This window comes from Halichoerus grypus, chromosome 15 (assembly GCF_964656455.1).
Source record: "Halichoerus grypus chromosome 15, mHalGry1.hap1.1, whole genome shotgun sequence".
Classification (NCBI taxonomy): domain Eukaryota; kingdom Metazoa; phylum Chordata; class Mammalia; order Carnivora; family Phocidae; genus Halichoerus; species Halichoerus grypus.
The window spans coordinates 4,330,280-4,346,932 of NC_135726.1; the positions used below are offsets into that span (position 1 = coordinate 4,330,280).

The following is a 16,653-nucleotide window of genomic DNA, read 5'->3' on the forward strand; positions in this document are numbered from 1 at the left end:
AGGGTGGGCAGAAAGAGCTTGGAAAGGGGCGCCTGGGTGGCTCAGTCGGTTAAGCATCTGCTTTCAGCTCAGGTCATGATCCCAGGGTCTCCCTCTGCCTGCTGCTCCCCCTGTTTGTGCTGTGTCTGTCAAATGAATAAATAAAATCTTAAAAAAAAAAAGTTTGGAAAGGCAATAGATCTTTGACACAAGAAAGGAAAATGTTCAGACGGCCTTTGAGTTTTTAAGCCTAGACCTCCCTGTGTATTTTTCTCTCCCACCTGTTTCCCCACATAGCGTCTCAATGTGCTTGTTTTTTCCCCTTGATCAGTTCCAAACCACTTTTACAGACCCTCCCCCAGCCAGCCCCTCCCTTCAATGTAATCCTCATCCCCCACCTCCATGCCTTCAGCAGGTGCAGGTGATGATGATGATGAAGCACGAGATGTTGAGAGCCTGTCTCTGTTCCATGTGCATCTATGGACTGGAGAGACAAGTACTGCCCTTGCTCTTTCAGACTTAAATTCCACCAGCCTAAGAACCCCAGGATTAACCCGAGTCTGGCTAAGCAGGTTTCTTTACCCACTGCACCAGGAACCCCGGGGCAGCTCACCTGACAAATGTAAAGAGCGAGCTTTCATCGGATTTTGTGGAAAGTGGAGTTTGGGTGAAGGCTGAAAGAAGCAGTGTTTCCACGGGCTTGGGGCAACGCAGGGCCATGTGGGAAGGGACCAGCATCAGGTCAGGCCTGCAAAGTGGACCGGCTCCCGTTCTCTTGGGAACCGCAAAGCTGTTCTGGAGCTTTGCACCTGGGTTGCAAATCCAGGCTCTTCTCTGGCAAGGTTGGTTTAAATTCTCCAGGCGGGAGCAGGAAGTTTCATTCTTAAGGATGAAATGTCAAACAGCGAAGTTGTTGCTGATCTATGATTTTGGAGTTCCAAGTTCTTTTTCAGTAAAACATTCATTACTTGGGGCGCTTGCGGGGCTCAGTCTGTCAGGCGTCTGCCTTACAGTCGGGTCATGATCCCGGGGTCTGGGATCTGCCCCGCGTCCCGCTCCCCGCCCATCGGAAAGCCTGCTGCTTCCTCTCCCTCTGCCTGCCGCTTCCCCTGCTTGTGCTATCAGGTAAATAGATAAAACCTTTAAAAAAAAATTTATTACTCAAGGGATCATTATGCTACTTTACAGGTGCGGCCATGTGTCCTTGAGAAATAACCTTCCTTGTGAACTTTAGGAACAGTTAAAAACCATCAGCTGGCTTTCCCTGTGTCTGTCACTGGGGCCTGCTGAATAGCCCAGCTGATCTTGGGCTACTAGCTCTCAGTCTAGGGGCAGGACAGGTATTTGGGCGTTAAGTGCTCCATTGGCTCCAGTAGGGAGCAGGGGGGTTGGGCTGGAGGAGGCAAAGAGGCCAGGAAAGAGGCCGTTACTGCAGTCTGGCCTGGAGAGGGGCCTCCTGGGGACTTGGAGAGAAAAGGGGTGGATGCAGGAGCTATCTTGGAAGTAAAACAACCTGGAGGAAGAGGGAGGAGGCATGGGAGGTGCTGACATGCCCTAAGGAAGGAAGTAAAGAGGAGCGGTTTTGGAGGGAAGAGGCTGAGTTTCAGCTGGGCTGAATTTCAGGTGCAGCCTTGTGGAGATGCCTGATAAGCAAACATATGGCGTCAAAGTGCAGGCTTGGGGGGTCAGCACAGCAGACAGGTGGAGTGGAAGTCACGAGGAAGGCTGTTACTCAGGGAGGGATGCGCAGCCTGGGGAGAGCAGCGGGAGGACCGCCAGCAAAGCAGAAGCCAGCAGAGCCTGGGTGAAAACTACCTGGGAGAGAGGAAGAGAGAAGCCAGGGACTAGTGACCCGGATGCCCAGAAAGGAGGGCTTTAATGAGGAAGAGGATGCCCACTGTGAAAGTGCCTGCTGGATTTAGGGACAAGCTGCTGGGGCCAGGTTACAGGGGTTTGAGGAATGAAGGGGGTGGGGGGCAAGGAGAGTCTGTTTATCAAGGCTGGAACAGACGTGGGCACGTTTTTTTGTTCTCTCTTTTCTTTTAGAGAGAGCGCGGGCTGGGGGACAGCAGAGGGAGAGAGAGAGAGAGGGAAGCAGACTCCCCACTGAGCGCGGAGCCTGACGCGGGGCTTGACCCACGACCCTGAGATCACAAGCTGAGCTGAAACTCAGAGTGGGACGCTTAACCGACTGAGCCACCCAGGCGCCCCGTGGGCACGTTTAAATGCTGCTGGGAAGGAGGAGAATGCAGGCAGAAGACCTGGTTACCCGGAGGAGGTAAGGGGGGGCGGGGGGGGGGAGAAGGGGCACAAGCTCCAGCTCAGGAGGCTGCACTTTGCCCAGGTGGGAGGGGCCCCTGGCCAAAACCAGAGGTGGCAGGGCGAGGGGTGTCACAGGAGAGCTGCCTGGGTCCGGATCCGCAGGAGCGTCCCCCAGCGGGTTACCCGCCCCTTCCCCCACTGTCTTCCCTGGGCCCACTCTCCTCTCTCCCAGCTGTTCCCACGGCCCAGCTGCTCCTCTCGACTCCGGCCCGGACTTCCCCCTCCCTCCCCAGGTGCTTCTCCCTTTCCCAGGCCGGCTTCCAGCTCCTCCCCAGCCGCACCCGCGGGAACCGCACCCCGCCCAGGCGCTCCTTCCGGCCTGCGGGCCCCGCCCCCGGGCCCGCCCCCGGGCCCGCCCCCGGGCCCGCCTCCGTCCGCGCCGGCCCACGCCCCATGAGGTGCATGGCCATTGGCTGAGTTCCTTCTAGGGCTCGGCCCCCTCAGCTTCCACGTCTGCTATTGGGGCAGATAGCTGCCCGTCAGCGCCCTCGCCTGGCAACGGGGGCGGGCTGCTTCAAGGGAAAATCCATGCGGGCGACCCGACTGGCCAGTTCCGGTGGGTGCTGGGGCGGTGGGCTGCGGTGAGCTGAGCGGGGGCGCTGGCCCGGTGGCCCAGAGGGAGCCCCCGATCCCGGGGAGGCGGGGGGAATCGGGGGCGATGGCACCAGACCCGGGAGGGAACGGTGCCTGGAGTGGGCTTGGGCCCTGCCCCTCTGGCTGCCTGCTCCTCTGGGCCCCCAGGGTGGGAGAGGTGGGGGGCCCTCGGGGGACAGCTGCGAGGGAGGGAGGGTCTCCCCGTGTGGTCAGTCGGAGCACAAAATCACCCCGCGTCTTCTGCCTTTCGCGTGGTCAAGATCAGAGGGTCCCCAGGGTTGCTGCCCGTTTTGGGGAGGGGCAGTGAGAGAGGCGCATAGACGTGGGAAAAACTGGGGAGCATCTGTGGGAGGAGGCATCGGGGGGTTTATACTGGACTGTGGGTGGGGTTGGGGGGTGTTGTACTGACCGCATTTTACTAGTTTTGTCCCAGGAGAGTGGAGCTGGTGGCTAAACCTAGAACAGAGGGGAGAAAAACAAAACCACTCCCAGGCTAACACCCCTGCAGATGAGTCAGCGGGGCTCCCTGGAGGAAGGGAAGCCAGCCTGGGCAGAGCAGGACAGGTCCAGCACCTTCGGGCCAGCAGGGAGTCTGCCCCCGCCCCAGCTGACCCTTTGCAGAAGGGCTCCTGATGCTGGGATGTAAACAGGGCTTGAAGTCCGGATGTCCAGATGTGGGGGTTGAACTCTCAGCAGAAAGGGGGCACTGAGGGCCAGGTGACTGCTGTCAGGATAGTGGCCCCTTGGATGTTGGCAGGCCAGAGGGGAGAGCACCCCGAGGACAGGAGCCAGTTGGGGGGGCTGTGAGGACTGACGGAGCTATCCTAGGACGCCAGCCGGAACTGCAGCTCCGTTCTGCGGGAAAACTGTTGGCTCTCCCCCAGCACTGAGGGGGTTCCTCGTTTCCAAGCTGGGCTGCTTCCCTTGTTCCTGCGCAGGGATTCAAACTTGCCTTGCTTGGGCCCCTCTGTCTCCATCTCTGGACCCCAGAAAGCAGAATTAAATGCCCTGCGTTAACCTGATTTAATTGCTTCTACCTCTTTACGGGGCTGGTGGTACTTTCCTCATTATACTAAAGTTGGAAAAGGCTTAGTAACTTGCCCATAGTCCTCAAACCAACTAGTGTCAGAACTTGACCTCAGGGCTGCCTGTCTTTGCTTCCACCCTAAGGGCAGAGCCCAGGGCCTCTGTGCCGAGAGGCAAGCATTAAGGATCATCTGTGCACTTCAGTGCCCGCCCTTGAGCTCTGCCCCACTGCTCTGCATCTTGGAAAACCAGTTTGTCACCTTCAGCCCTACTAACATTTGGGGCCAGGTAATTTGTTGTGGGGGGGCTGTCCTGTATGGTGTAGGATAGTTAGCACCCCTGCTTTCTACCCACTAGACGCCGGCATCACAACCAAGCCTCACTGCCGGATGTGCCCTGGGGAACAGAACGACCCCCAGTGGAGAACCCCTGATGCAAGGAGTCTTAAAGTAACATGGAGGTGCTTCCTCCTGAAAGAGAACTTGATATACGTAAACTTCCAGAAGGCTTAGGCCAGCGTAGGGTTGTTTTGTGCACAACTTGCCAGGAAAACGGGCTGTCCTCCGTAGGGAGGCACACCTGGGATGGTCCCAGGAGAAAGCTATTGTCAGGGACGGAAAGAAAGTTCAGGGAGTTGTATTTGGGGAGACGTAGGGGCGCATCGAGGGCCTTCATTTCTTCCCTAGAATTGATTGGAGAGACTTCGGGCAGGATCACCGTGACCGAGGCTGGGATGGACGAAGTGGGGGGTGGGGACACCTGCAGTTGCTGTTCCTTCATCCTGCCCCTGCCCCTGTCCTGGGAGCTGTTGGCCATTGCGTCCCCTCCCGAGCGCTCTGCGGACGCCAGGAACAGTGGTACAGGGGCCGGGGCCCTTCTCAGAAGCTGCTGTCCTCCCTGCCCTCCTGACTCCAGGCCTGTAGCTCCTGCCTGAGGCTTCTCTCCCCCTTCCCCTCCTGGATTGCTAGCATGCCTGTTCCTGGGCCTTTTCTGATGTCTCCTCTTGGCGCTGCCCTGTGCCCACCTCACTCTGATGGTCTGCACCTCCCCTGTCCGTGTGGGCGGCTCGCCCGTCCCTGCTCCTTCCCCGCAGCAATCGGCCCCCAGGAGGGCTGGCCAGGCTGCTCTGTTTTCAGGCAACACTGGAGGAACCTGTTCTGGCAGGTCAGCGGAGGAGGTTGGGGTGGGCAGGGGCAGACCAGGGGATCTTGCTCTGTGGCCTCTGGTTCCCCTCCCCACACTGGGCCTCAGTGATCGTGGTTTGCACCCCGGCCCCTTTGCGCACAGGGTCCCCACTGCCCAGGTGAGCCACCTGTGGGCGCCTGAAGACCCAGCCGGAACGTGTCCTTCGAGACCTTTTCGACTCTTGACGCCTGTGTTCTCACTTGGATCCCCACTGACCCGGCTGCGCTTGTCTGTCTGCTTGTCTGTCTCTCCCCCGTGAACGGAATGTTCCTGCAGGCTGGTGCCCGCCTGAGGCTCTTCTGCTCTGTGACGGGGCCTGGCCCCGGGGGACACGGAGTCACTGATGGAGTAGATACAGGATGGCCCGCGTGCTGGAGGAGGCGTGACCTGTGGCTCCTTAGTGGCACAGCCCCCACTTGCACTGTTCCCTCCTCTGGGACATGGAAACGTCTGACGAGTGGTCTTTTAGCTCCAGGTGTCCCCCTTAAAGAGACTGGCATCCCGCTGGTAGAGCGATTCCTTGACTTTGAGCAGGGCGGAAGCTTTCTCAGGATTTGGGGAATTGGGAGGCAAGGCAGTCAGATGGCATCAGTGGTAAAGCGAGCCGGAGGCGGCTTGGCTGGACCTCCGTCCTCCCCGCAGGCTCTCCCTGGTGGCTTCTGCGCTAGCACGTGGAATCGCACGTGTGGAGTCCCCGCTGTGGTTCGGGCCTGGTGGGGGCATGGGATGCAGGCATGGGATACAGGGATGGGGGCATCCTGGAGCCCATCCCTGGGTAGGGGACGGGTCGTGGTGGTTGAGCGAGTGGCGCTAATCCAAGGGGCCCTTGAGTGCGGTAGGGGTTGGGAGCCAGTCCCGGTGGGGGGAGCACTTGGGCTCTTTCATCACCTGGGCCAGGCCGGCCTGGAATTTGCATATGGGAGCCCAGCAGGCAGGTGGAGAAGGGGCTGGTGCACCTGATCAGCTGGCCCGGGACGCCATGGCGCCGTGCCTGCGTGCCCCAGGTGGCTCAGGTGCTAGGCAGGTGGTTAGAGGACAGAGTCTCTTGGGACTTTCAGGTTTGAGCAGGCAAGTCAGGCATGAACCGGAGAGGTGAGTGGGGAGAGCGAGCAGAGTCGGGGATGGGGGGGGCCTGTGCCCCATTTCAGTTAAGGCGACTGTCCGTTCTAGGAAGGTCAGGAACACCGAGCAGGCTTGGAACCCAGAGGCTATGTAGGGTGGTCTTGTGCAGAGGTGGACAGTAAGGGCCCTCTGAGCCAGATAGGGGACTAGATTCTGATGTCCCGAGTGGACCACATGCCTCCGTTAGAGTCCAGCTCTGACGTGATGCTCTGCTGACCTCTCAAATCCTTCCCCTCCCAGGTGCTGGCAAGACCTTCATCCCTTCCAGCATTTCGGTAAGTCTCGGGCCTTCTCCGGTCACAAACCTTAAGGTTTTCTGGAAGTGAAAAAGATGATCTTTGGCTGGAAGCCCCCATCTGAGGGTGAAATAGAATCACTAGGGTTGCATTTTTATACATTTACCATTTTCAGGACTTCAGCAGAATAACAAGATGAGGGGCCCAGGGAGGGTTGTATGACAACGATCAGGTGTTTTCTTGGCGGTTGGTTGGGCCGTGCCCCTGGAGGGGACCAGGCACCAGCTGACGCAGTCCCCACTGTGTCAGAGACAAGGAGAGCCTCACGCAGGCTGGCCCTTGAGCCCAGGGCTGGAGGTTTTCCTTCTTGGCTGTCATGCTGCTGAGAAGCTTGAGGAGTGGAAGCATCTAGATCAGGTGGCTCGTGAGTGATAGCCCCAAGCTGGCCTGTGTGAGCTCTCCTCTCCAGCTGCCTTTGCACGTGGGCCGAGGTCCGTGTCCGAATCCCGGCCGGCGGCGTCCTCTGCAGGGCAGATGGGTCCCCTGCCAGGATGGCCATAGTAGCATCACGCAGGATATGGAGAGATTGGAGCCCTTGTGCTTTGCTGCTGGGAATGGAAAATGGAACACCGTTGGGTGGCTCCTCGCAAATGAAACATTGGATTACCGTACGACCCGCTGCCTCTCGGTTCCCAGGTCTGTACCCCACAGTCTGAAAACAGGGACTCGAACAAGTCTGTGTGCCCTGTTCGTAGCAGCACTATTGACAATACCCGGTAGGTAGAGACGGCCCAACTGTCCAACAACGGATGAACGGGTAAACCCACCGTGGCTGGGCCATGGATGGGCCTCAAAAACCATATGCTGATGGGAAGAGACCAGACCCACAAGGCCACAGATCGTGTCGTTCCATGTACGTGGACTGTCTGGAACAGGGACACCCACAGACACTGCACATGGGTGGCCCCAGGGGCTGGGGGATGGGGCGGGGAGTGACTGCTATGGACACGAGGTGTCCTTTGGGGGCGACAAAAATATTTCGGAGCTGGGTAGAGGTGGTAGTTGCACCACACTGTGAATGCGCTAAATCCTGCTGAATTGTTGATTTTAAAGTGGTTAGTTTCACGTTAAGTGAATCTCCCCTTAGTAAGAAGGAAGAAAACGCGGGACTGTACCCCGTTTCCTCTTGGGGGATTGATCAGCCAGATCTTGGGGGGCCTGGGCTGGCCTGCCCTCCCCTTCTCGGCTCCCCGCCTTGACATGGCGGGAGGCTGTTCGCTCCTGGGCTGGGGGAGAAGGTGTTTTTCTCTCCAGCAGTTTCACCGACGCCGGCTTCCAGGTGAAGTCTAAGGACGGAAGGAATAAGCCACCGCACTTGGCCTCTTAAGAGATTTTTTTTTCCTCTGTGCTTTTCTGTTTGACTCCCAGATCTGATGGCACTTGACCCCTTTCGGTAATGGGGTCTGTGACAATGAACAAGGCCCCTGGGCCTTGGGGTGCCCGTCTCTGTGTCCCTTGAAGGTCACGGACACCTTCTCAGCCCTTTGCTTGGACTAACTCACGCAGTGGTCACCACGACCTCTGTCAGAGAGTGTGCTGATTGCCATTTCACGCAGGAGGATCTGGAGGCACGGAAGCTTCTGGAGCCCGCCCCAGCCCTCGTAGCTGCTAGGGTGCGGAGCCAGGATCACAGGGCAGAGCTGGCCCAGTCCCACGCTCGCTTCCTAGGTGGTATTTTCAAGGTGTCGATTTTACTCAAATACGTGTGATCAGCCAGCCTTACAGACTTTTTTCAAGTTAGGTTTTGAAAATAAGAGTATTTCAATGAACATACTGATTTTTCTACCTTTTAGGTACATTAGTGTAGGAATTGTGTTTCCAAATAAAGAAATCCAGACTGCTTGGCAAGCACGCGTGTGCCTACAGAGACCCCGGGGCTCGGGGGCCGGTTTTCCCGCCAGATTTGCATTCACCCCCTGATGTAGCTCTGATGAGTTTGCAGCTAACTCAATATTGAGTAATTAACTATGTATCCTAACCAACATTTACTGTCTCTGAGCTCTCTAACTTGATTTCTACCTTGGTGTCTTCTGCAGAGAATTGTGCCGGATACGAGGAGAGATGGGGAACAGCAGAAGCCAGTCGGGGCAGAAGTTTTGCTCACAGTTTCTTCCTGAGGAGCAGGCGGAGATCGATAGACTCTTTGATGCTCTGTCGTCGGAAACGCACAGCCCCAGGACCTCGCCCCGCTCCTTCTCTCTGAAGGCGCTAAAGGCAAGAGCCGCGCGTGGCTTTCAGTGGGTGGTCTCGCGCAGGTGCTGCGCGCTGTGGCCCTCGGGCCCGAAGCGGCTCTCCGTGGTGGTCCGACGCGTGTTAGCAGCACTGCCGAGTGCATTCTCTGGAAAAGGCAGGTGGTCTACATCTTCCGCGTGGCAGGCTGCGGGGTCCGTCTCAGCTGCTCTGCTCCGTCTCTAGTGCTGTGTTTTGGGGGACACTTCTACCCTGAGATCGACCGAAGGGGCCAGCCCTGCGTCCCGTCTCTTAAACCTCTGTCTCTGATTTCCCTCCGAGACCGGGTGACCGGCTGCCTTAGCGGGGTTTGTGGGTCCAGTAACCACAGTTTCAAGTGTACTTTGCCTTCAGATGTATTTGTGAGTGTTTGACGTCCTAGGATTTTTCTGGTACTCCTAACAAAATAATGAAGTGTCACATTCAAGTTTTACCTGCCAAGGGGTTAAAATTGCCCGTTTCCCCATCTTTTCACCCTGTTCCATGGGGCTTTTTTTTTTTTAAGATTTTATTTATTTATTTATTTTATTTATTTATTTTTTTTAAAGATTTTATTTATTTATTTGAGAGAGAGAATGAGATACAGAGAGCATGAGAGGGGGGAGGGTCAGAGGGAGAAGCAGACTCCCTGCTGAGCAGGGAGCCCGATGTGGGACTCAATCCCGGGACTCCAGGACCATGACCTGAGCCGAAGGCAGTCGCTTAACCAACTGAGCCACCCAGGCGCCCCAAGATTTTATTTATTTATCTGAGACAGCACAAGCAGGGAGGAGGGTCAGAGGCGGAGAGAGAAGCAGACTCGCCGCTGAGCAGGGAGCCTGATGCGGGGCTTGATCCCAGGACCTGACCGAAGGCAGACGCTTAACGGACTGAGCCACCTAGGTGCCCCTCCATGGGTTTTTTTTTAACAGCATGTTTGAGTGCCCAGACTGAGCAAGACAGTGGCAAAGAGACCCCGCCAGCCCATCTTCCTGGGTGATGGGGAAGGGCTGCATCGGGGGAAGGCAATCTAGTAGTCTCCGCTTTAGTACGTGCAGAGTGGGAGCTGGTGGGGGCCTTGGGGACCCCCCAACATGCTCACTTCAAAGATGAGGGAGGTTATCGGGGTCACGGCTATGTGGATGTGTGCGTGCATGCGTGCACATGGGGGTGTATATGGATCCCCACTAGACCCAGGCACCCACGAAGCCGAAGCAGGAGGACCAGCCAGACCGATGAAAGGCCTGAGTGCAGGGTGGGGAACAGTGTTCCCGTGTGTGTATCACCGTACAGAGGGCGAAAAGTTGGTCAGAAAACCCTGGTGACTGAAGGAAGTTTCTTCGGGGGAAGCAGCAGAGATTGCTTTTTCAGGAGAACCTGGAAAACACTGACAGAGAGCCCCGGAATATCCGTGTTGTCCCAGACTCCAGACACAGGGAGCCGTTGGAAAGAACCCGGTTTTCAGACCCTGCTCGGAGGAAGCTCATGATTCAGTTTGTGATTTGCTGTTTCTATCCATCTTTTTATAAGCCCTGGAGCAAATCGCATTGCATGTTGGAGTGAAAAAGGAAAACAGTGTTTACATTATGTTACTGGCAAGACATTAATTAAGAAGGAGATTTAAGGGGCACCTGGGTGGCTCAGTCATCAAGTGTCTGCCTTCGGCTCAGGTCATGATCCCAGGGTCCTGGGATCGAGCCCCGCATCGGGCTCCCTGCTCGGCGGGAAGCCTGCTTCTCCCTCTCCCACTCCCCCTTGCTTGTGTTCCCTCTCTCGCTGTGTCTCTGTCAAATAAATAAAATCTTTTTTTTTTTAAATATTTTATTTATTTATTTGACAGAGAGCGAGAGCAGGAACACAAGCAGGGGGAGTGGGAGAGGGAGAAGCAGGCTTCCCGCCGAGCAGGGAGCCCGATGCGGGGCTCGATCCCAGGACCCTGGGATCATGACCTGAGCCGAAGGCAGACACTTGATGACTGAGCCACCCAGGTGCCCCAATAAAATCTTTAAAAAAAAAAGAAAAGGTTTAAAATCCGGGCACCTGGGGTGGCTCAGTTGGTTGAGCGTCTGACTCTTGATTTTGGCTCAGGTCATGATCTCAGGGTCATGAGATCAAGCCCCGCATCAGGCCCCACAATCAGCATAGAGTTCGCTTGAGATTCTCCCTCTGTCCCTTCCCCCATGCTCGCTTGCTCGCGCTCTCTCTGTAAAATAAATAAATATATCTAAAAAAAAACCAGAATTCGATTTAAAATTTAAATAAAACTTAAGTAAAAATGCATATTAAACAAGACTTTGGATAAGAAGAGCTGGCTCGTCTCATAGAGGAGAACAGATCAGCTACGCACACACATACGTTCCACGTGTTAATAAATTCAGACCCACACGTGGCAGCTGTTAGTGTAGAATGAAGACGTGTGAGCAGAGTGAAGAGCAGACAGTGACCAGAGGCAGGAATGACGTGGCCAATCTGGCAGGGGAGGGGGACTGGAAAGTTTGGAGGGCAGGATGGGAACAGATTGTGGAAGAGTCTGATGGCCATGATGAGCCACAAGCCAGGACACATCAGGCGTGTGCCTTTTGGGGTGATGTGATTCTCTTGGGTGGGGGAGAGAGGATACATACGGGGTTTAGGAAGGTTGAGTGCTGGTGGAAGCATCTGGGAGTGGCAGTGGTTGGTCTTGGTCCCTGGTCCTTTTCCTGCGACCCTACCACGCATAGCTCAACCCCATCCAGGCTTTTCTGCTGCTTGTTCCCAACAGAGCCACGTTGGGGAAGCTCTTCCCCCAGAGATGGTCACCAGACTCTATGACGGCATGCGGAGGGTTGACCTGACGGGGAAGGCCACGAGGCCCAGCGACAGCGTCTCCCAGGAACAGTTCACCGTGTCCATGTCCCACTTGTTGAAGGGAAACTCCGAGGAGAAGAGTCTTGTGATCCTGAAAATGATTTCTGCCACAGAATGTCCTGTGAAAGCGAGAGAAGTCCAGAAGGTAGAGAGGCCACGAGGCCGTTTGCAGCCATGCCAAGCAGCCTCGGGGGTCCTAAGGTGGGGACTTAGCACGATCGCGCAGCTGGTGGAGGCACATGGAGATGTCCCCCTCAGGGACCCTAGACCACATCACTGGTGACGTCAGGACTCCTGGACAGAGGCCTTGGTGAAATAGAGCTTGAACAGCTACCTCAGTAATGTAATCTCTTCCCACGTTGTGACGCATTGTAGTCGGCATTGAAAAGATAAAGCGTCCTTCCCTGTATTGATACGATGTAGGTTGTGGGTCACGGTGGACATGTGACGAATGGTAAAACTGTGGTCTTTCAGTTTACAGAGGATCTGGTTGGCTCTGTGGTTCACGTGCTCAACTACCGACAGGAGCTGAGAGGCTGGACCCAGAAGAGCGGCCCGGGGCCCCCCTCCAGGGTGCAGGTGTTGGCCGCCCAGCTCTTCTCCGAGGCGGACCCTCGAGGCAAGTGCCCTGCGTGCTCACCCCCTGAGCCCTTGACACGTAGACTGGTACCACGCGGTCTGGGTGACTGTCGCTTTGTAGCGAAATTTTGAAATCTGTACACGTGAGTCCTCCCAGTTTGCTCTGATTATCATATTGGTTGGCCGTGAAACATGCCTCGTGATAAATTTAAAAGGACTGAAATCATACAAAGTATGATTCTTCAACGACAGTGGACAGAAATTACAAATCAGTAAGGAGGCATTTGGGAAATTCACAAATATGCAGAAATTAATTGTTCCCAGTATTTTTTGTAATACTTATTCTGCAAGATCATTAGTGATGTCTCCAGTTACGTTTTTTTTTTTTTTTAAGCTTTTATTTATTTGAGAGAGACAGAGTACCAGTAGGGGGAGGGGCAGAGGCAGAGGGAGAAGCAGACGCCCCAGTGAGCGCAGAGCCCACCCCAGGGCCCGATCCCAGGACCCTGAGATCATGACCCGAGCCAAAGGCAGATGCCAATGGATTGAGCTGCCCAGGCACCCCCTGCCCACTTTCATTTCTTTTTTTTTTTTTTTTTTTTAAAGATTTTATTTATTTATTTGACAGAGAGAGACACAGCGAGAGAGGGAACACAAGCAGGGGGAATGGGAGAGGGAGAAGCAGGCTTCCCGCGGAGCAGGGAGCCCGATGCGGGGCTCGATCCCAGGACCCTGGGATCATGACCCGAGCCGAAGGCAGACGCTTAACGACTGAGCCACCCAGGCGCCCCCCACTTTCATTTCTGATTTTAGTCATTTGAGGCTTTTTATTTTCTTGATCCGTCTAGCTGAAGGTCTATCAGATTTTGGTGGATGTTTTCAGAGAGCCAACTTTTGATATAGTTGGTTTTCTCTGTCTCTTCATTCCTCTCTACCCTAGTCTTTTCTTTCTGGTTGCTTCACATTTAGTCTGGTCTACTTTCTCTAGTTTTCTAAGGTTGAAGGTTAGGTTATTGATTTGAGATCTCTCTTTTTTTTCGATATAGGCATTTACAGCTATACATTTACCTCTAAGCACTGCTTTAGCTGCATCCCGTAAGTTTTGGTGTGTTGTGTGTGTGTGTTCAGCCCTCTCAGTATCTTCTAACTTGTGATTCCTCTTCTGGTCTGTTGGTTACTTAGATGTGTGTTATTTGACTTCTACATGTTTGTGAATTTCCCAAATCGCCTCCTGTTGTTGATTTATAATTTCTTTCCATTGTGGTTGAAGAACATACTTTGTATGATTTTAGTCCCTTAAAATTTACTGAGGCATGCTTCATGCACTAATGTACGATCTATTCCAGAGAATGTTCCATGTGCCCTTGAGAATAATGTGTATTCTACTATCATTGGATGAGGAACCATATACATTTGAATTTACTTGGGATTTAAAAATAGCTGTGGTGAATCTCTTTGCAAAGTAGATTTGTTTTCATAAAAGCATTATTTTATTATAAAGCTGGATTTTAAAATGCAGTTTGGAAAATAGGTCCTATTTCAAAAATCAAGTGGTGAATTTGGAACTTGGACAGGAGAATAACATAATATATGCAAAATACCAGTGTTCGGCCTTCTGGTATCACCACCGTTTCACCTCCATTCTCGGTGGGTAAGAGAGAAAACAAGACTATGGGGTCAAGCATAATTCCTTGTTAATGACACCCGTTCTTCCCAGGTAACTGGCGGTGGGCGCGTCTCGTAAGTTACAGCCCCCACCCTGACTTGCCTGGAGGGCGTCACGCTTCTAGGGCCTTTCGAAATGGCTGTGTTGGGTGGAAGCCCCTCGAAGAGTGTTTTTTGGCGTGGCTCTCTCGGGAACACCTGCAGAGGGCTTCAGGGCTGGGCGCAGGGGTGAGGCTTGGCTGTGTCCTGGGCGCCTCATGTGCAGCTTACAGAGGAGAGAAAAGATGGGTGTGGACATCGAATTGTTCAGATCAATGCAGGCGCCAATCAAGCCACGTGTGAAATGTTAAATATTCCAGTAGCCACATGAAAAGAGCAAAAAGGAACGGGAATTATTTCTAAGATGTCCAAAGTACACTTGAACATCGGTAATCAATGTAAAAAGTGAGGGAGATCTTACACTTGCTTTTTCACACCGGCTTTTTGGAATCGGGTGTTTTATACTTCCTGCACGGCTCGGTCCAGACCAGCCACGTCAGGCCCTCAGAAGCCACACGTGGCTCCCACGTTGGGCCGCACAGGGGCCGGGAATGGATGTCAGGTAATGTGTCCACACGGCTTGGGTCTGTCCCTCCCCTAGGTGGTGAGAAGCTTCCGGGGCCTCAGCAGCTGGACTGTGAGTGTGACCGAGCCACCATCGAGGACTGGGTGTTCAGGGCCCCCCACGTGGCCACGTTTCTGAGCGTGGTCATCCACAGAGGCTTCCTCCTCCTGCGCTCCTCCCTCGACCTGGCCACCCTGGTCCCCGAGCGTCACGTTGACCAGGAGAGGGTGTTCGAGAGCATCCTGGACGTCCTGTCGGTCATCTACGTCAACTCCCACCTGCGCAGGGAGCAGCAGGGCCGTTGGCGCCTGCTCTTCTCGTCCGAGCTCCACGGGCACAGCTTCTCGCAGCTCTGCGGCCGCATCACCCACCGGGGCCCCTGTGTGCTGTTGGTGGAGGACCGCGACGGCCAGGTGTTCGGCGGGTTTGCCTCCTGCTCCTGGGAGGTCAGGCCTCAGTTTCAAGGTGAGCCTGGGTCCCCTGCCCCACAGGCGGGCGCACGGTGCTCCTGGAGAGTTCGGTCTCGTGGCTCCTGCCTGGGGACCCCTGAGCTGACCAAGGGTGTGCGTGTCCAGAGCCTTTCTTCCGGGTCCTCCGAGTGCTTCTCAGGACACGGTCGGTAGGACAGTAGGAGGAGATGCTGCTCTGTGTGGTCTAGCGCTTCCTGGGTTTCTTTTGTGATTCTCGCAACGGAGGAAGGGACACAGGACAGGTATGCCAACCCTGGGTCTTAGGCGAGGAGGTGGGCGCTTGGCGTTATTAAACCACACGGGGTCCAGGCCACGGGGGAGGCTGGGCTGTGGTGCTTCTGCTGGTCCAGTCCGATGGATGGATCTTCTCGCGGGCCGCCCCCCATCCCTGGACAGCCCCATTCTCCGCTGGTGCATCTGCTCTGCGGGGTCTGCCTTTCCCTTCTGCCCTGGTCACCCGGTCTTGTGTTTTTTTTTGTTGCAATTGGAGCACTCATTGTGTGGCTTTCAATGCACTGGATGAAAGTCTCAGAAGTAAATTCTTGCCCTTCATTAAAGAAATGTGCTCTGATCAACATTTTTCTTTTCTTTTTAAAGATTTTATTTATTTATTTGACAGAGAGAGAGAGAGAGCACAAGCAGGGGGGCATTAGAGGGAGAGGGAGAAGCAGGCTTCCTGCCAAGCAGGGAGCCCGATGCGGGGCTCAATCCCAGGACCCTGGGATCGTGACCTGAGCTGAAGGCAGATGCTTAATCATCTGAGCCACCCAGGCGCCCCTGATCAACATTTTTCAAGGGTCATTTATCTCCTGGGCAGTGGGCTGTTCTCGGACTCAGAGCTGCACCTGCCTTCCCCGGTCTGACGTCCCCGTAGGTGCCTCGGCTTGTGGCCCTGGCTGCCCGAGCCCGTGTCTTCAGTGAGTCTTCCCAGCGGTGAAATGGGGGGGCCTTTCCCAGAGGCTCTGAGACCCGATGCAGCCCTGCGCTCACACCCAGGAGCCAGATGGTTAATATCCTTCCTGTCCGGGTCCCTAGATGCGACAGACTGATGCCACATGGTCCTCCGGGACAGGGACCGCGAGTCTGAATGGGAGGGTCCTCTCGCATCCCCCCACCTTCTCTCATGCTGTTCCCTCTACGTTGCTGTGGGGACCTCCTGATCAGGCCCCTGGTGTCCATCTTGTCCTGCAGTCCATTTGCCACGTCCCAGCACGTCTGACCCTTGAATGCTGCCTGCAGGAGGCACATCTCCTGGGTGCGGCCTCACGACCCGTGCCTGTGCCCCGGGGCTCCGTGCTCGGTCTCCTCAGACTACCTGCAGGCTGGGCTCCCTCTCATTCCCAGACTTGGCGCGTGCTGCGCTTTCTCTCCTCCCGACCTGTTTGCATGGCCAGCTCCTTGTTGGGACTCAGCCCAAGGTCCCCTCCTCCAGGAAGCCTTCCCAGACCTGGGAGGGCCATGTGTGCCCTGTGTGTCCCCTGTCATACTGCACACCTCTGCACACCTTCTCTCTATGAGGTAAGGTTCTGCCGGCCGGGAGGCCGCGTCCAGGTGCAGAGTTGACATTACGAGGGAGATCATAGTAGCCGCGGGGTGGGGGACGGGAATCATGAGCGGAATCCCTGAGATCCTGTTGTTTCTAGGGTTTAGTTTTCTCCAAGGTTTCAGAATATGTGAGATCTTTAATCCAGTAGCTGCTACTAGCTCTTCCCCACGGTGTCCGGGATCCCCAAGACCACCCACATGTTGGGGACTC

General features: G+C 55.3%; 1 protein-coding gene across 5 annotated transcripts in view; it reads left to right on the forward strand.

Annotated features, from left to right (window-relative positions):
* Nucleotides 1–16,653, forward strand: part of MEAK7 (MTOR associated protein MEAK7) — a 42,865-nt gene that overhangs the window by 19,889 nt on the left and 6,323 nt on the right. Inside the window, exons 1-8 of one of the 5 annotated variants that reach the window (XM_078062993.1) lie at nucleotides 2,831–2,882; nucleotides 4,066–4,209; nucleotides 4,608–4,778; nucleotides 6,469–6,503; nucleotides 8,561–8,738; nucleotides 11,494–11,724; nucleotides 12,054–12,198; nucleotides 14,464–14,892. In XM_078062993.1, coding sequence (XP_077919119.1) covers nucleotides 8,586–8,738; nucleotides 11,494–11,724; nucleotides 12,054–12,198; nucleotides 14,464–14,892 — 958 coding nt within the window. In that variant the 5' untranslated portion in view covers nucleotides 2,831–2,882; nucleotides 4,066–4,209; nucleotides 4,608–4,778; nucleotides 6,469–6,503; nucleotides 8,561–8,585. Of the gene's footprint in view, nucleotides 1–2,025; nucleotides 2,258–2,763; nucleotides 2,883–4,065; nucleotides 4,210–4,607; nucleotides 4,779–6,468; nucleotides 6,504–8,560; nucleotides 8,739–11,493; nucleotides 11,725–12,053; nucleotides 12,199–14,463; nucleotides 14,893–16,653 lie in introns of those variants that run through there. The other 4 variants (XM_078062992.1, XM_036104922.2, XM_036104918.2 and 1 more) reach the window with 4 other exon arrangements.